The sequence below is a fragment of the Psittacula echo genome, assembly GCF_963264785.1.
Source record: "Psittacula echo genome assembly, chromosome: 2".
Classification (NCBI taxonomy): Eukaryota; Metazoa; Chordata; class Aves; order Psittaciformes; family Psittacidae; genus Psittacula; species Psittacula echo.
The window spans coordinates 22,494,842-22,514,959 of NC_137737.1; the positions used below are offsets into that span (position 1 = coordinate 22,494,842).

General features: G+C 41.9%; 1 protein-coding gene across 3 annotated transcripts in view; it reads left to right on the forward strand.

Moving 5' to 3' along the window:
- RARB (retinoic acid receptor beta) overlaps nucleotides 1-20,118 on the forward strand; it is a gene marked incomplete at its 5' end in the record, with an annotated part of 192,368 nt that overhangs the window by 48,442 nt on the left and 123,808 nt on the right. The window contains one exon of one of the 3 annotated variants that reach the window (XM_080610161.1): nucleotides 13,472-13,577. The exons of the other annotated variants lie outside the window; for them this stretch is intronic. Coding sequence (XP_080466287.1) covers nucleotides 13,472-13,577 — 106 coding nt within the window. The remainder of the gene's footprint in view (nucleotides 1-13,471; nucleotides 13,578-20,118) is intronic. 3 annotated transcript variants of the gene reach the window in all.

Here is a 20,118-nt window from a genome sequence, read left to right on the forward strand (position 1 = left end):
GTGGGACTGCAGAAATGATATCTCAGTGTATAGAATAATAGCTTTTTGAAAAAAGGTTAATTTCATCTTTATCTGGTTAAATTCTATAAAACCTTTATTTGAATGGCGCATAGAGTTTTTATGAACTGTCCCTGAGCATCTCTTAAAAAATGTCATTACAATTTGTTCAGCACAATTAATGAAGAAGCTTTCTCAGAAAATTAGAAAAGAAAGTACTGTAAGGCCACAGCAGTTACAGTTTAACATGCAACAAACAATGTGGTGGATGGAGGGGAGTGACGACGTCTTTTCATTTAGATTGATTGAAGAAAATTGCTGTATGAAGTCTCCATTCTGGTAAGCATTGGAACAGGAGCTGCTGTAGAGCTGAAGACATGATAGTTGTATACCAGCCTGAGAGAATGAGACTGAACTGCAAAAATCCAGCAGTTTTGGTCAATTTTTGTCACATACTGTGATGTAAAGCTGCAATTTGCAACTGTGATTATGTTCAGAAACAGTCTGCAATTCAATCATGTTTAGTAAATATTCATTGGAACATTTGCTTTATAACAGTCCTGTGAAGATGGGAGGACTATACCAGGCAAATATGATGACATGAAATTTTGATTTCTTCATATAAACTAGGAGTAACTAAAATAAAAATCTATGACTATATTAACAATGAAGCAAAGACTTATGTACTTACTGCATTTTGGTTCTAAGAATTCCTATAGGTTATTCATTCAGGCAAATCCATAACACTGATTTAAAGTCTGTTCTGTACTCAACAGGCTACTATAGTCAATCCATTTCCATTGCTAGTATGGTTTCCAGTAGTTCATTTAATTCCCCCCTCCTTTTTTAATGTAACAAATTACTGCAGATACAGTAATTTTGTAAATGCCCTATCTTGGGATATAGTTTTGGAAATTACTTTTTGAAGGTTGTGTGTATCTTGTTCATCTTTCTATTTTGACATGCTTATAATATCAAGAATTACTTTTATAATCTCTGACAATGTAATGCTGGTTTTAAAAATACATAGGTATTTCTGGGACTTGCATTGTTAGAATCATGGTCATCTAAGGAAAAAACAAGGTCATATTTGTACAGTTTTCTAATGCTTATATGTGACACTGCTTGATGGTGAATGCATAAAAGTTTAAAGCTTGGTACCATAAGTGTGTGAGAAAATCCACAAAGTAGTGTGTTTTCTGCTTAAATGCATCAAGAACACTTCCTTGGGCAAGACTAACTCCTCTGCTTGGAAGGAAAATACTTGAGCTTTTTTGTTTGTTTGTACTTGTATAGGAAATCACTTTTTGTTACTGTTCTAGGAGATACCAAGTAAAAAGCCCTTCACTGGCTGTGTTGAAAAGTAAACTGACACAACCACAGGCAGCTCAAAATATTTGCCATTTGAAAGGCTTGTGACGATAAATAGACCATAGTGATGAGCCGACCATAACAGCCATGTGTGGGGAAGGAAAAAGAAGACAAAACAATAAAGCTGAGAACTAGGCAGTGGTTATTTACAGCACAAAAGTTCACAGTGTATCAGCGTGTGTATTTGTGGACTTGAGTGTGCATTTCTCTCTGCACGCCTGTGGTGCAAATTGGTTGTAGTGTTAAATGCTTCAGAGACCTGGCATCTGGACACCGATTCTCAAGTGTGGCTTCATGGGCCCCACTCCCATGTGTGCCTTTATCCAGGGAAGGAAAATACTAAGGCCCTAAATATAGTATGTGTACTTGGCTTACGTGGCAGTGGCTTGTCAGAGGTCTCTGCCATGAACTGGCCTGGCCAAGCCTCACACCTTTAGCAAGGATTTGCTCCCCTGACCCCATCCTGCAGCTCTCGGTTTCCTCCCCGACTGCTGTGGTATCTGCAGGGCTTGTAGAAGCCATCTCTTCAATCTTGTCGCTCTAAAGCCCCTGTTGAGAGGAGGGACAGGCTTGGTGCGTTGGGCAGGTGTGAGAGAAGCACACATAATCCTTCCTTTGATCCCACAAGGCTTGATCAGAAACTGAACCTGTCCCAGGGTGCAGCACCATGCAGGAGATCCCTGTGGCCCTGCTGAGAGCCAGGGCTGAGTAAGAGCTTTGTATGTAGTGCTACAAGTGTTGCCGCATGTGCAGCAGACACAGGTAAAAGCTGAATTCAGCTTGACTTTAAAATAATAAAGATAATAAGAAAAATATGCAGATAACTCGTGTCATTAGAAGTTAATTAGAGAAATGTGGGTAATATTACACCCACAGCTCTGGATGCTAAGTGATACTAAAGCAGCTGTTTCACTCGGGGGACACATAGAAGAGGACTAAGAACTGATTAGTTAAAAAGAAATAACAATAAGTTTAGTATAAATTGCTACCAAAAATAAATTTGTAGCAAATGTTTATTTTGCCGGATTGCCTTTGATACATGCACAGTTGTTAGGGAAGGGAGGAGTTGTCTGCAAGGAATTAGGCAAGTGACATGGCAAGGGAATAAGCCTCTGTTAGATCCCAGTCCTCTTGGCTCCAGCCCCCTTTTGGTAGAAGCCCTCTCCCCACATCTGGCTCCCAACTCCATCTCCTGTTTTTCATTAGTGCTCCAGCCTAAGTTGCTAGAAAGAGTGAGTGCATAATGAATCCTCTGCTCTTCCTTGGACTGGAGCAGGGTTTAATGTAAATGGAAAAAAACCGCTTATGGCTGCCTGCAACTGCTTCCCCCTCACACCCCTTGCTTTCTTCCTTTGAGTAATCTGTCATTAAAGAGGTGTGCCATGCAAAGGGAAAGCTGAAAGGTGGGCGGCTAACAAGCACGCAGGGAAGGTCAGAGCAAGTAGAGACGCGACATACAAGGCTCTGCGTTCATTTTCCCCTGCTTTATCAGTGCCTGGCTGGGCCTGCCCTGGGTGAGAGACAGATTTGTTGACTCTGCAGCATGGGAAAGAGCCGACAACAGATTTACTACGGAGATGGCTTAGCAGCCCCCTCTGAGTGTTATGAAAAGAGTTTAAAATGTTTATATTGGCTCCTCCAATGTACAATAAATTGTTATCCGAAACAATTGAGAATAAAGAAGGGAAAAGTCATAATTGCCTCTCAGGAAATGCAGAGGCTGTTTCAGCGCGCAGGAGCAGGAGGGCGTTGGGTTTCATTGACTTGGTCTGGCTGGAAAGCAGCCTGCCCCACAGGAAGGCCGTGCATTCCTGTCCTCTCGGTGAACCTGCCTGAAAGGAATACAGGAGTTATTGGGTAATCAAGGCTTGTCAGCACCTTGGTTATGCAGCGTGGTTCAATCCGATAATGTGAATGGAACCTGTAATAGTGCTGATGAAAAGCACACCAGTTTGAAAGGGGCCTTGAATGATTTTTTTGTTCATTTTCTGTTTACATGTAACGTGTTATTGATGCTGTTGCCTTCTAATGTGCCTGCTTGTTTCATAGAAAAACTGGGAATTATTCATTATTTTTAAAGAAGAGAGAGAAAGAGAGAGGGAGAGGAAGGAGGAGTGAAAGAAAGAACCCTGTTATGTGAAGAAAATTGCATTCGAATGCTGCGACTGAAACATATTGATTTTCTGGCACAGACTTTTTAGATTAAAAATGCCAATACTAAATCCTTTCATGACCTATAGTTCATATGAAGTTCATGTGTCGTTTACTGTTATTCTGGAAAAAGCAGAATCTTTAATGAAAACATAGTTTGAAGGAATGTCCTGCCATCCCTGCATTTGCATGCAATTGTAATAAGACTTGATTAAGAGCTAAACGTGCTACCGAGATGGAGGTTTAGGGTGGGTTTTGTGAATTGAAGTCCATCCATATCTTTTTTAATTGCTTGCTTGATTTTACTCTTTGTATTCTCTTTCTTTTCCTTTGTTTTTCTTTATTTTACTTATTCTTTATATTGCAATAGGAGGCCAAAGAAACTCATTTTTCCCCACCACTAAGCACAAGGATGTTGCTTCATGTTTTATGGCATTTGGGGGATCAATGAGTCAAAATGCTATTTTGATCTGCAGTACAGCAAAAATTTCTCATATAAATTCCCAGAGATGATCCAGACATCTCCAACTGTTTTTACCCCTTCTTAATAGAGATTTTGAAGGTACTGATGCTGTGCTAGCATCAAGTTGAAGAATTTAAGGCCAAAGTCCTGGTTCAGGTGATTTCAAGCTGCTGGCTATTTTCTGCTGCTAAATTTCACTTCAGTTTCTTACAAGAGGACTTTTGTATTTGTGAGACGTGGCAATAGGAAGCAGCCGCGTATCTGCTGGCTTCAGCAAGACTGCATGAGGGACGTGTTCATCTTGCTGTGCTGCCCCAGCGTTTTGGCTCACACAAGCTGGTCCGCATTATACCTAATATTTGCTTCTGGGTGGGAATGGCCCTTCACAGAGGGGCTCTTTCTTTTGCATTTTATCCTGAAACCATGCAACCCTGTGTTGCCTGTGGCGATCATCACTTGAATGAGCATGGGAGTACGTATTTATCATCATGGCTTCAGTGCGGTATAGGTCTGACTTGGCAAAGCACTTGAGCCCCTCCTTTTTTAAAAAGGGGCAGAGGAAATCTGTGTGATAAATGTATTTACTTTTCCACAGGTTGTTTGCCAGCTGGGCTGGCAGGAAGTGGCTGTTGGAATTCAGTTGGCTGGCTACTTCACTGGGAAGCCAGCAGGAGGGCTGCAGCATCCTCTGGAAGAACTACCCTCCTCACTTGCCACCTCACCCTACCCGCCCTCCTTCAGGGGCTGGCATGACTGTGAGAGTCCCTGCAGGGCCTGATGGGGAAAGGAAGGCTGGCCTCCTCACTATGGATAATTCACTATAACAGGGAAGACTTCTTCCTGTGCGGGAAGGGACAGCACCTGACTGTCCTGGGATTAGGCAGGACTCTTCGGGCGTTGCAACCTCCTGGGCCTGACTCTTGGGAGAACTTAATACTGGAAAAGCTTCTGTCTCTGTTTCAAAATACACAACATCTTATGCATAAACAGAGTCAATACTTGCTATTAGTGAGCAGCGCTCTGTCTAGCTAAACAGTTTGATATGTTTTTATGTGGTAGAAACAGGGAGCTCTTTCCTGGTGATCAGGTATTGGAACAGGTTGCCCAGGGCCGCCATCCCTGGAAGTGTTCAAAAACCATGTAGATGAGGCCCTCAGTGATATGGTTTAGTGGCTGTCTTGGCAGTGCTGCAGTGAAGGTTGGATTTGATCTTACAGGTCTTTTCCAACTTGGTTTATTCTATGATGCTATACCATTGCACTATACTGTCTTAGGGTTGGCATGGCTGCTTTTGCACACCTTGCTGTTGGCAGGGTCTTCTGTTTGCAGTCACCGTTATGCTGGAAATCTGTGGCAGCAGTGGGACAGTGCCCGCGTGGCACAAAGTACAGATAGATGGTTGGGTGTGAGGCTGGCCCCTACTGGGGTGGCATGCTTTCATCTAGCATGCCATGGTGGCCACCTGGTAGCTGAGCCATCCCAGCCCCAGTCAGCATGGGCATATTTTGCCTCTGATTACAGCACATGCTTTTTGTCTGCCTTTGGTCAAAGCATGCCATGCGACCTGGTTTTGTTGCTGTTGTTTTCATTCCTGTCTTCTATTTATTTTCTTGGAGAGGACTGAGATGAGTTTGTGGTCTGTGGCCGTACCCAAGTAACAGAGCAAGGTTTTTCTTGGCGTGACTGTTCAGTGGCTGCCGTAACTCCCGAGCAGTCAGAGGTCCTCACTGTGCACTGCTCTCCATTTTGGCACCATACTTGGGAAAAAAGATTCCTCTTTGTAGACATCAGATACAGATGGCTCACTGGCTGTAGTGCTGGTGGAGGAGCAGAGTGTGGCCCAGGTTATGAAGTGAGAAGGAACTGAGGTTCGCCTGCAGCTTGCTTATGAGGTTCTGTCTTGCTTTAGATAAAAATTTACAGTGACTTGGTTAGATGCACACCTCTCACTTCTCCCTTCTGTTCCTGTATCGCACGTGCGGGTGAATGTGAGAGAATCACAGGGAGCAATGCAAGGCTAAAGCAGGCTGGGAGAGCATCTGTCTTTGTCAGCTCCTTCTCAGAGCTCTGCCAGACAGCCATGGTGTAAGGTTATTGCAGGGGTTTGAATTCTTCTCATAATATATACAGATTTGCAGTGCATGTTTATCAACAGGAAAGTTATTTGTTCAGCAGTGGATCTTGTAAAAAATATTTACTTTCTCTTTCAAAACACCCAGTTCTTTTCCAGAACTGGGTGCATTGTTCCCTTCTTGGTGGCACCACGGTAGCTCTCCTTGGTGAGAGACATGTGGAGCATCTCTCATCTGACAGGAGTTAGGAAGAACATTTGGACCAGGGCTGAGTTTTCTTGCATTCAGAACACCCTTCACTGCTATGGCTGTTGTGCTGTAAAGAAAATACGGACACATCATTGGAAAAGCAAGCTTCTGCCTTGCCTTGGTTCAGATGCTCTTACTTACCTGAATATATGTAATGATTTTGAGCCAAAGCAAAATTTATTTTGAATTTATAATGAATAATCTGGATATTTTCTCTTGTTTATAGGTGCTAGGACAGCAGCTAAGTAATTTATAGGTGTTTTATGGGTGTCTTGTTTATAGGTGCTGTAGGTGCAAGGGCAGGCAGTAGCAGTGTACCTTTGGCAGCATTGGTTTGCCTGTTGGGCTCCGGCTGGACCAACATGTTTACTTTTAGAAACTGCCCAAGGAGCTACGCTCAGTGCCCAGCCTTAATATATGGCCTCCCTGGGAAAAAAGAAAAGGCACAAAGGAAGTAAAAAAAGTGGTGTAAATAGACCTCTAGATAAAGCTCTTGGAAAAGGGAGCACCCAGCTCTTATTAGCTGCAAAGCCAGCTAATACACCCCTTAGGAAATTAAGAAATTTAAGTTAATAGTAATTTTAGAAACATCACAGAAAAATCAGGGGTAATAGAGAATTAATAGTAATGGGTAAGAGCAGCTACACTGATAGGAGTGAGCATTTAAGTTCTTAAGTGTAATTTCTGTTCCTGGGAAGAAAGAAAAAGAAAAATAGGCAATAAACCCAGGCAAGTATCGCGGGGATAACAGAATTTATGCAAGAAGCAACATGATTTTCTACATACAAAACAGCACGTGTGAAGTTTAGGCGTGACAGACATCAGTTCTTCATGCAAACAACGCCTTTGGTGCCCTTTCTTCTCTGCACCAGGCTGGCAGCAGGCATCTTCAGGAATCCCAGTGGTCTGAAGTGCTGGGTCCTCCTTGTAAAACAATAATCGCTTGCTTTAGCATGTGGTTGTTTTTTATACTTGGCAGAGCACTAATTCTGAAAAATGCTAAACTGTGTTTGCGAACGTTTCAGATCACTTCTTGGTCCAGGGCCAGAAAGTTACCAATGGCCTTTAAGACTGTGTGGAGACATTGCGTCTGGAAGGAGACAAACAGGCTATCCCCTTTGTCGTCGCTGAGCCTGAAGATGAAAGAGCACCAGAAAAGTCTGGACATGTTATGGAAAATTTACCAAAACTGTTAAAAATGGTTGGAGGGAGTCTGAAAAGCATTCAGTGGGTCCAAACAGGTTAACCAGAGAGCAAGGGAGAGCACGGTTTAGCAATATAAGCAGGATGTAACACACCAGGAAAATCTAGGAAATTTTCATGTGTTGGGAAGATAACATAACTAGTAATAATGGAATATCATTGTTTTATTAGACACTGGTTTATAAGCGTAACATCCCCTCCCTTGTATATAGGGCATGTTAAACAACCTGAAATATAGATAGGATGTTCTGATTTTCCTGCGTTGCTTGTTTATTCCGGGACAGTTATCATCCTCCCTAAATTCTATTTAAAGTTCACAGCAGTCTATGCAGCTAGTGCAGTTTTAGTTTAAGCATATTTTATCCATAATTGCTATATTTGGTTCTCAAGTTATTATTGCAGTTCCTTGGGGTACATTTAAATCCACCTTATTGTAATAGATTATGGAATATAGTGGCTAATGTGTCTAATGTAAAATAAATGACTATAATGATTTATGATCCAGCACTTCAGTTTTATTGAACATAAGGATCATTGTACTAAAATGGATGGTGTATTGCTGGTTTAGCATAAAATACTGAATAACATATTCAAGGAAATGAATGGATTGGCCAGTTCATAATATTCTGCCCCTTCAGCTGAGAGGTCTTTAATAAGCAAGAGTGTCATTACTCTTGAAAATGTATGTGTAGGTAATCCATTATCTAGAACAATGACAGTGATCGGATGAAGCTCTTATTAAAGAAGGGCCCTCCTTACAGGGAAATACGGAGTACTTCCCTGCCTGAAGGAGCCTGTGTGTGTGTCCGTGTTTCTGGTTTTGTTGCAGCAGTTAAAGCAGTATTTAGGATGTCTTTGAATTTAGAAGTTTCCATATATTTGAAGATATTTTAGGATGGGAGGTTATAAGGTGGTTTTAAAGGTGGAAAGCAATGTCACTAGGCTGCAGTTTTGCGTAGGCTCGTACCAAAGTGCATCTTGGTGGTCCATACAACTGGATGTACCTGTAAGATATATTTTTCAGCTCTTCATTTTTATCTCATATGAAGGCCGGTATAATTTACACTCTTGCACGCACTTCTGTTACATCCAAGTTTAGTAGTGTCGTCTTGTACTCAATGTCAAGATTGGTGAATGCCATAATGGTTAATACCACTGGGAGTATTACTGTGCATAGGTGTTCACCTTGCCTTAGTGTCACCAGTACTGTTTGCTTTAGGACAGTTGCAGACAGAAGTGTCCTGACTTAAACCCTTGACTTCCTGGGGTTTATCCTCAACTCTTCAACACTTTAACCTCAAAAAAAAAAAGATGGTTTTATTAGTCAAGAGAAGGAATTAATAGGAGTCAAAATGTGAGCAGAATACTTCCAATTTTATCTGATAAAAGCATGTATCTGTATATAAGGAAACTAAATTAAAAATATGAAAACAAATTTACAAAGAACAGAGATGGTGTTTTAAAATACATATCCAAAGGAAACTGTTAAAGGAACAATGATGATTGTGTATCTAAATATTTTCATGTTTTGCTACAATCAAAGTAAGACAGCAGGTTATAAAAGATCAGCTTCCAGCAGTTTGCCTGTAATAATTTGTAATAAAGATCACATTTTGTTATGTACTGGAGAGGGAAAAAAAGAATAGATTTGGTGGATGTTCTCTTGGAATAACTCCATATCTGTTTTCTTAATAGTGCTTGGATGAAGCTGAAAGACACAAACTATTAAAAAGGCATATTTGCATTCATTATGTCCATAGTAAAAGTGAATGAAGAGCTCCTCTTGATATATTTACAGCTTGAAGTCTTAAAGTAAACATGATCAAACTACAATAGTTCTGTTATAGCACTTGCAGACAAATAATCTTCCTATTTAAACAAGCTCTCACCAGCATTTTGAGTGGAAAGGAGTTTCGTGCTATTTTGCCATCTATTACTATCTTATCTGTCAGCGAGCCCATCCTTTGGCAGACTTGCAGGGACACCTTTAAAACAATTCAAAATCATTTTGGCAAGAACTGAAACACCTACAGTTGCAAAAACACATATTCAAAATTTTTATGTATCCAAAACTGTTCAGGCTGGCTTTGGCATGTAATTGGAGACTGGTTTATATCAGAGCCATTTTGAGGTTTTCATTTCTTGTATCTCAGTCAAGTTTATAAGTGGAGAATCATACGGGCACACTCAGAAAATCCTAAACTAGCTGCAGTCATTCTTCTAAAGGAAGCACAAACTGTATGGTAGCTCTGGTGGGCTGTCCCCCACTTTGGAGCAGAAGGGCTTGGAGGACCTGGCTTCCTCTAGTGTTTGGGGCTTTTAATTATTCCTATGGTTTTGGTGGTAACAAAGTTAGAAATGATGCTACTTTTTACTGAAGCCTGCTGTCAAGATTTCCTTGCTGCCTTAAACTTGCAGATTGTTAAGGTGTATGTTTTGAATAAGAAAACTAGTTGGAGAGCATGTTGACTTTTTGTTGACTCTGAGCTTAAGGTCTTCTCAGTATCACAGCAGTATGATATTGTGTGGGGCTCTATTTTAGTGGCTTAGGTAGGCTTAAATAGACTTATCAGCTCTTAGGACTAAGCATATTGGAGCAGCATACCACTGCCTGCTCATGCATAGTTGTGTTGCAGTTCAATTCTCTGTCGGGGTGATGAGGCATCCTGGTTGCTGGCCTCATGGTTTGTTACAGCTGCTGGTACTGCATGGTGACATCCACAATATGGTGGCTGAGGCGCATCAGCTGATGTAGGATGCTGCCCACTGCTGCTGCCACGCTGGCTGTGCTCCTGTTCATTCTGGGGTGTGAGGGTCATGAGGATGAGTGAGGTGGCAGTGCTGGGATGTGGCTGACTGCAGGGAAAGTGAGGCCTAACCATGAGCCCCAGCTTATCTCCTTTTCCTCCCTCCCATGTCTAAGCACAGGCCTGTCCCATGGTGAAAGCACAGATGTGCTTTATTGCATAGCCCCATGTGTAACCCTACAGCACCCTGCCCATTGCCAGGACCCATCATGGGGAGGAGTACCTTGGGCTCTGAAGCTGAATTATGACTCTCCCCATTCCTGTAAGGCCTTTGAATCTTTCCTCTGCCTTGGACATCTGGTTTTCACATCACAGTTACTTCAGCCCATAAGCTTCCACAAGAATTTTAAATAAAATATCGCTACTAACCAGATCCGCAGGGGGAAGCAGTGTCTTTGCTCACAAATGGGCACATTGTTGAGGCTGGAGAAGAAGGGGTTTCTTTCATTTACACTGAGTTACATCACTGAGCACCAGCCAAATGATGGAGAACAGCGAGAGTTGTTATAGGAATAAGTTTATGCACTGCAAATGCGGGAAACGTCATTGCTAATGATGCACATCTGATGTATATTCAGGCCTTGCCTATAGACTCACAGGAGTAGGAGATGGGCCAAGTGATGCCCTGGGAGCTGTGGGCATCACACTGCAGGATGGTGGGAGTGCCACTCAGGCTTGGCATGCAAGTCTTGGTGGCGTCAAAAAGAGCCTTTCCTGTACCTCTGCAAAGACATATGTGGATGCCTGGATTTATCTTGCTCAGTTTTAGACGTCTCTAGAACTTATACACTAACTCATTATTGCAAGCCCCCTTGACAGGCAGTGAACAAGCACTTGCAGGGTGGTGTCTGTCTAGGAAGGATGATACTGAGGTACCCTTACAAATACCTACTTGAAGGGCTAGCTCAGAACTAGACATCTAACTTCAGGATACTGAGGTTAGGCAAATAACTTCTCTTCTTTTAGCTCTCTTTGTGCTTATTTGTGTGTATCTTACAAATCTTGGGAAATGTGTGCAGAATAAATTCAGGGGTCTGTAACTGCCTCTGCATATATCTATGATTTCAAAACCATAATGAGATCCTGCCATAGAAAAAATCTGTTAAATCCCTGGTTAGTGAAGATCGGTGACAGCCTAAGCATACACATAGATATACCCTGTGCAACTATAACTCAGTTGTTAAGGTCCTCCTGCTGAAGACATTATGGAAGGTTATTTCTAAACCATGTGGGGTGCAGTGCCCTTTAGACACCTCGTGATTTGTCTTTTCTGGGCAGAGTTGGTGCTGCAGGCCCATGGGCTGCTGCTGGAGCCTGCCCTAGCTTCCCATCTTAGCACTGCCAAGAACCACCTTCCCTTTCTGTGGAAAGGGATAGCACCTGCCCCACTACCTTGTCCTGGTAGTGCTTTTGCCCCAGCACCCGCTGACCACGGAGGAACAGACTGACAGGGAGCTGCTGCTGACCTGCATTGCTGACCCAAGCTCAGCTTGCAAAGCCAGATCCCACGCTGCATTGTGCTATCAGTAGAGGCACTTGCTGATACTGTAATTATTGAAGTGAGAACTTCACCATATCAACAGGATTTTGTAAAGTTACACGCAGCAATTCCCCAAATCCCCCCACTTGGCAGTCACTATGCTTCCTTTGCATTTGCAGAAGTTTCCTCTCAGACCAATGCATTTCCTACCATGTTCAGATGAGGGATGTAAAGCCTGCACAACGTAGTGTCTCTAAGGTTCACAGTGCAAATGACAGCTTCGTAACTCCTTATTACTTCCCTTTTTCTGTGTGGCCTGATTTGAGGCTGGTGGGATGTTCATCTTGGTTTGCAAATCTAAAACCCAGCCAGGTCCTTTCCAGGCTGTGGAGCCTGGTGTTTAGATGGAGTTAAACAGTTTCACATTCCTGAAGAGAACAGGAATGTTTTCACAGTGGAATCTGCTCTGTGTGGATCACAGGAGTTTATTTTTTCAGCATGAACTCCTTGGGCAGGGTTTTTTTTTTGTTGTTGTTGTTTGCTTTTTTTGTTAAAGAGGAGAGGATATGCCATGAAAATACCTACTGTAGTAACTAACGGTGCTGTTATTTAAGCTTGACTGGAAAAACTGGTGTTAAAAAGTCCATCAGCTATTGAGGAGAGACAGTAGCAAACACCTTGTGGTGTTACCCTCTTTTCTGTGTGTAGGGCTAGCTATGGAAAGCCCCCATAGTTATGCCATGTGCTAGTTGCTGTCAGGTGCTTACCATAGTTATTTCCTGGTGAATGCGGAGCGGAAAGCAGTGATGCTGAATGAGGTGAGCAGCAGCAGCTACGCAGCAATTCAGGCAGACGGGGTAGCGTATTGCTTTTCCTGGGTTGCACAGGCACATTTTACCTTGTGTTCTGCAGCTAGTTGTTGAGATAGAATAACTATGAGCTTGATTAATCAGTTTTCCCTGTATTAGTGTTGGTTTTGGGTCCTCATGAAAGTGTATGTGTACTGGGGACAAAACCCATTGATACTGCCTGCAAGAAGAGGAGCCCGGGGCATGTCTCTGACCGAGCACCGCTGTTACTGGGGCTCTGCCGGTGAAGAGGCTCTGCGTCACTGAGGTTCCTGAAGTGCTTTTTCCAAACAAGGTTTATTTAGCATTTAAAAGTAGGACAAAAAGCACTACATAAAGCTAAATATTAAGTCTGTTGCTTCTCTTGGCAACAAAGGCAGGAACAGACCAAGTTGTACTATTCCGTCATGCAACTGTAGCTGCGTGTCACGTGGCTGTACGTGGAAGGGATTTTTATTATCTTTTTCATTTGAGCTTTAAGGGTAGAGTTGAGTTTTGCCCTCAGAGAAGTTCTCCAGACTCCCTATGGGTCCCGGCAGGAGGTTTGTGTTCTCATCCATGGGCAGAAATCACTTACAGTTCCTGAGCTTTCATATGTGGACATGCTCATTTGAGGTCCCCCCAGTTGCTGTGCCTCACTCAAGCTGGCTTTATCTCACAGCAACTTTTGCAGTTATTACATCAGAGGAGTTATCACTCTACTACCAGGTACACAGAGATACCAAAGAGCAGCTGAAAGGGGGTAACCTTTTGTCCCAAGTAAATGGTTCATGTAGTTGTATTGATGTACCATTTGAGATGGTATTAATCTGATGCTACTGATGACAAAGGGATGGGTGGTGCCCTGGAAAGACCTCAGACCACTTGGTGAAAGAAGCTGGAAGCATGTTAGTGGCATCAACTCTGGTTCAGGTGGCTTGGATCACTCACAAGAGGGCTTTCTCCTTTGGACAGGATTGCCAGTCAAACAGGAGACGAGAAGGGTAGGACAGAACAAAGAAATAGCAACAGTACGTGTGTAGTTCTCTGCCAGGGGTGGCAAAAAGGACAACAGCTCTGGGCCACAAAGCCATTTTCTGAGCTCATACAGGCAGTTTGTAGATGTTTCATCTCCTTTTCTGCTCAGGGAGAAGTACAGGAGAGTTTCCTTGACCTTCTTCTGAAAGAAGTAAAATCTTTGAAGGAAATAAGCTTAAGTAAACTTAAAAAGGAATGCAGGAAGTCTTTCTTTAGGGATTTGTGTATCACATGTGGCATTATCCCGTGTATTTCATTGCTGTGCTGCAGCTAAGGACTTTCTATGCTGTCTCTTTAACCAGACTAATATTCTGCTTACACTAACTAAAGTGAGTTATGTTCTGTATGATCATCTCTTCCACATTAAAAACTAATAAGCATTTCAAGGCAATGGCAGAAGTGGAGTTGTAAGGTACACCCTCTGAGTTGTTTTAGTTTTGTACATCCTGGCAGTGACATGAACTACTTTAGATACATGAAAATAAAATCAATGAATTGCACAGGATGTGTGAGACAAGCTTGATGTACAGAGGCAACATAATAAGAGCATTTGACTTTGCTATATTATACAGTAAAACACACAGTCTTAGCCAGAAACCTTAATCAGAAATGGTGAATATAAGCTTCTATTCCAGAACAGTAAGTGCTTTATGTTTCACCATAGAAGCAAATGGTCCATAGAAGCAACATTTTTTATATACTGTATCTTCACCGGGCTAGGTTATTTTATATGTGTAACTTGGTAGCAGACTGTTTGTAAATGTACTATCTAGAGGTAATGAGGGTTTTTCAAACAAAAATTGGAAGTTATGGATGCTCAGCACTTTCCACACATTAAAACTGGAACAACTGAAATGGTGTGCAGTACAGGACTGGGAGTGTATTGTGCAACAGGAAAGCAAGTGTCAGCTAGAAGTAGACATGGAGAAGGAAGACTGAAAGAGCCTGGCATGTTTAGTCTGGCAAAGTGCAGGCTGAGCAACAATACGGTGTGCACTAAGTACAACAGATGGGAAAGCTGCTAGAGGTGAAAGGAATTAAACCTGGTGGACAGTGTTTGCACAAGAGCAACTGGGAATGCACAGGTCAGAAATTAATGCAGTTTGTAGAGGAAAGAGAGGCTTTCCTGGCCAGTGGAGGAAGGAGGTTCCAAAGCAGCCTCTCAAAATCAACTGCAGGGACATAAAGTCCTTGTGTTTTGTGAATGGACTTTCGTAACACAAGCTTCTTGCAAAGATGCTGATTGGAATCTGTAATGTGTCATGTCATCTATTGTCCTGCAAATTCATGAGTTCTTTGCAGATTCACTGGATTATGGCACACACCAAAGTGTAGGTTATCGTAAGATCTTCAGTTCAGGGAAAGGAGCCGAGTCATTGGCATGTGCTGTTTTTGAGGAATATCCTACTCTTTCCTCCACAAGTAGTTTTAGTCTCTGGGGAGGAGGAGTAGGAAGATGCCTTCTGTTCACTGCCAATAACAAAGCAGTGTGAGAGTGATTTGCATATTGTATGCACATTTGTGTGCCAGTGATGAACATTTCCTGTTGGTACCACATTTCTGCTCATTGTGCCCCTTCACTGGACCAGTTTGTTCTCCGATAGGTTACACACAGAGCAGAAGTACTCATAAAGCCAGTAAAAGTGAACAATGCTCCTAACCTTTGGTGTGGCACAAAGATGTGACTGGTCCATCATAGCATATCTGTGTTTACCAGTGATGGAGGGGAGGCATCTGAGCATACTCATTAGTATCCTCCTGTACATGTCTCCATGTGATTTTTCTGAACTGACCTAAACTGGATGACCTAAATTGTGGTACTCATTACCTAAAGGTTAACGTTAGTACTGTGATGATGTTTGGTTTTTTCCCCTCTGTACCACAGGCTGTTTAGGGAGAGAGAAAAAGACCACTCAGGCCTTATTAAATCAATCATGGACTTTGTTTTAGCATGTCTTGCCAAGAGCCCGCCCTGTATATCACAGCATTCCCGGGTCTGTAAGTAGGAGAAAGCACCATGAAGTACTGTCCAAATGGTCTGTCTCAAACTGCAAATGCAGGAACATATGGAAAATTAAAGAAGCATTTTGACAGGTACTGTAGCACCAGAGGCTCTCAGGTTTTAGATACAAAAAATCTCACTTTAAAAAGTAAAAAGTATGCTTAATAATATTGGTTATGGAACCAGGTGACTCATGCATAAAGAAATACAGTCTTTGCTTTTACCTAAAGAAGCCATCAAGGATCCTTCTATGTTGTGCTGTGGTGTAATGTTCAGACTATGGAGTAAATCCCACTTCTGGTGCATGTTTCTGTCAGCGGAAAGTGCTTCAGGGCATATGGCTGCCTACTGTGGGCTAGGAAGTGTCTCCATTCCCATGACCAGATGAATTACACTAAGTTTTTAGAGGGGACCTGGAGCTATTTCTTTCACATGGTGGACATCTAGTAATGGACTGCAGAGAGTGGAGACAGAAGGAAAGGAGACGTGAAAACCTGCAGAATGAAGGGGATACAACATGCCAGCTACCACTGTGCTTGCTGTGCCATGTTTTGTGATAGAAGCTGTGTTTACTATGTATGTGATGAGAATAGGGCTATTAGGGGACACTGTGATGTATTAATTTCTATTGCATATGCCACAAATACTGGATAAAAAAATTAGACCATGGCATTTCTACCCAAGTGTTTCATATGTTCCAGGTATTCGTATAATTTCCTAAAAGGCAAGGGTAATAAATAGCTTCTTAAATGCACAATAACACTGAGGCAATCTGAATGACATAAAACTAATAAGCAAAGACATGTAGGGGTAAAACGCTAACCGTATTTGTTCTCAGCCATATCTGTGGAGAGCATATGGTAGTTTTCAAGGCAGGCAGACAGCTACCAACATTTTTCTTCAAAAGGGCAGAATCTGACTTTTACCCTTTATGAGGGCATTGAGTCGCCTGTCTGAGGAGTCTTCATTTTGCCTGCAATCAGAAGGGGCACTGTGTGGACTAATGTTGATGTCATTTCTCAGCTGAAGCTTGTTCTGTCTAAAATATCAGGGCTCAGACATCTTTATAGCAGCAGAGCAAGTGAAAATACCTAGTTCCATTTATAACCTCTCAGCTGTATTCACACTTTGGATACCAGTTTTTACAAATGATTTCTAGATACTACAAGAAAAACATACTCTGTAAAGGTCGAACACTGAATGAAGCTTGTTCGGCATCAAATGCTTGATTCCATACATTTACATGTACAATGACCCAAATTTAACCTTGGCCAAAGATAGCAAAGTGCTGTCAGATTGCACAAGAATAGCCTTTGACTTGGTATTTCCTAGATTGTTGCAACCTATGGGAGCTGCTAATTATCTGTGGATAGCCAGAAAGGTAATACCTGTAATTTCCTCATCACCGCAGGCCAGTTGCTGTTGCCATGGCTTAGTATGGGATGCCACTATTTTGCAACATGGGTAAACTCTACAGTGACAAATGACTTTGAGTCATTTTCAAGGTGACATTTTGATCAGGGAGCTTGTGCCAAGTGTTTTCTATTAAGCATTTAATTTTACTGCATGGTTAATCAGCAAAAAATTCTTCCAGAAATCCATTATGTCATATGTAATATGTCAGGACTGTTTCTCCTTGCTTAAAATTAAGGAGGGGCCACGAATGCTTGAAAAATAACAAATCATATTTCTGCTTAAAAGTAAAAAAAATTAGAATGAACAAATAGCTTTGCTTTTGACCTTGTTTTAAAACTAGATGAGAAACAAAAAATGTAAAGATTTACACAGCTTGACGTGTTATTCATTATGCAGATACTTTCAAAAGCAATGCTAGCCTGAATAGTATTATGATATTTGATAAAATCAGTATTAACTGTGTGTGCCTTTTGAGGCTGTAATAAGTCTGGGTCATTTTATATGACTGCAAAGACCTTTATGGAATATAGATCAAATCCTCAGCATGTTTTCCTTTCTTAGCAAACCCTTTGTACATCTAGAAAGCTCAAGTACTAAGACTATCTGCAAACTTGTATCAGACTTGGTCTTTCTTTTCCCTTTCTGTAAATGAGAAATGAGTTTTATATATGCTTACCAACAATACATTTCTCTTTCAAGTCTGTGTCAGTATAGGTTCAGTTTTAAATGTGCTTGAGCCTTGTTCGTGACTAGTTAATTCTGACAGGGCTACACATGTGTCTTGTTTACTCAAGGCAGGAGGTAGGCTGAAACTTTGGTTTCCTCTTACTGACCATGGCAGTAAGATGTCTAAATGGTTTCCAACCTGCTAGCTTTTAGCTTGGGCTGAACTGCTTTGAAATCTTCAAGAACTGTACAATCCGTAGATCTGTTTACAATCCTCTGTTCTTCTGGTTTGAATGCCTTTAACTATTGAAGTAATAAACAGCTGGACAGACTGGCAAAGTGCCCTTGTGAAATGGGGACACAAAATATTTTGTCTGTAAGCCATACCTATTGTGCTGTGCAGTAACTGTCTTAGAGGGCAAAAGGATCATGTGTCTCTTCTGCCCCTGGAAATCCTGTATACCAAGTAGAATGCTCTTCAGTTGTCTGAGACTCTCCATTCATGGTACCAAAAGGGAAATAACTTTATAATTTCTTTTGGTGCCCAAAGGATAGCTTCCATGTATCAGTGAAAAAGACCTTCAAAATAGACTGTGACGCACTCTGCTGGCTTAAACACTATCATTTCCAAAGACTAGTTGGCATTGGTTCTGCCCTCGAGGGAAGAGACCTGGACAGAACCAGGTGCTTCCCAGGAGCAGTCCAGCCTCACTGCTGAAAGCACAGTAGGCTTTAAATCTGTTGCTGGAAGTGGTGTGCTTTCATGATGTAGTCTTCAAATCTCACTTTTTCCCAATTTTCTCATGGCAGTCATTGCCTCTGGGACTGCGGAAAATTCCACAGAGTGCGGTCTTGAGTGCTCAGATTGGTCGAGTCAGCTGAGCAACACAGGAGCCACCCACATGTTGCGGATGTTGCTGTGGTCCTACTTGGAGAGATGAAGACCTACATTCGTATGCTGCAGGAAACTAGTGTCTACCAAAAGAAATTCCCTTATCCATCCAGTTCTTCACTTGGACAACTGAAAGTGGAAAATCAACAAGTATGTGAATCCTTTGTACAGTAAATCCTTTGTACAAAGGGTATGATCCTAAAGATTGTTTTGATTGAACTAAGAATGATTTTCTGCATGAGAACCACCAGTGAATTATTTGAAACAGTTTTACAGTCCCCTTCTGTGCCGTGTGAATTCTGTGACACTTTGATTCTGTAGGGACGATCTATTGCAGAGTTCCTTACTTTCTCCTGTGGGATGAGGTTTTCTTTGACATCGAAGAAATGAGTGCTATGGACAATAATCATGGCACTCCATCCATTTACATTATATCCAGCCCTTTTCCTCAGCCCTTAACAGTAATTTCTTTCAACAGGAGCTGGCAGTCAGACCTCACTTTTACAGCTGCATCAGAAATACAAGGAAGCAACTGCTGCTTGTTGATGTTTCTTCATTCTAAAGAATGAATAAGTTCAACTAGTGCATGGGATCTCTCTTATATGGGGTGCAAATGCTTTCCTGAAGCATCCTACCTCACTCTGAAACCACTTTCTCTAGCATTCCATGGAAGTAGTCTGTAAAACAGTGCCTATGTCTTTGCTTTCTGGGGACATGCACCATGTTGAACAGTATCCTCAGCTACAAATTAATTTTAAGATTTTGTTCCATTTGCTTTGCAGTTGGAGAGGACAGCATAGCTGTTTTAGGGATTCCAGTAACAGAGAATAAAGACTGGGATAGAACTCTCAGGGGCTGGTTGGCCTGGGAGCTTTCAGAAAGTAGAAATAGGTGAAAAACTTCAGAAGCCCATTGCCAGAGTGCATTAACTTACTCTGTCAGTAGGAAAAGAAGGTTGACCAGGTGCATTTATGCAGTTTATATTGTCCTTACTCTGACTTTGAGTCACAAGGATCATGGGCAAAACTGGACTGTGGCAGAGAGAAATGTCTAAAAAAAAGACTGCTCTTACAATGAAAATTCCTATTGCAGTTGTGCTTATTTGAGAGGCTTTATAGGGAGTCTGGGTAGAGCTGGTTTGAAGGAATTTGGAGGCAAGCTGGGAGAACCCAGTTTAAGGTTGCAGCTATTATGAGGAGGGACTATATGCAAACCCTGGAGATTTATAGAAATACTGTCCAGAATTTCACTTTAGAAAAAAATAAAATAGCCAAGTTTATCAGGTAAACGTCAAAGAAAAAATGGAAGGAAGAAATGGCTGGAGGGGAGGAAATCCATTGGGGCTTTTTTTTTCCCCTCTTGTAACTAATAATTTTTCACCTACCAACAACAAAAGGGCCTACAGCACCTATCCTCTTGTTTTGCAAGTGACCCTAAAGGATGTGTTCATATTCTAGTAATTTGTTTTGTCATTCTGAATAAGG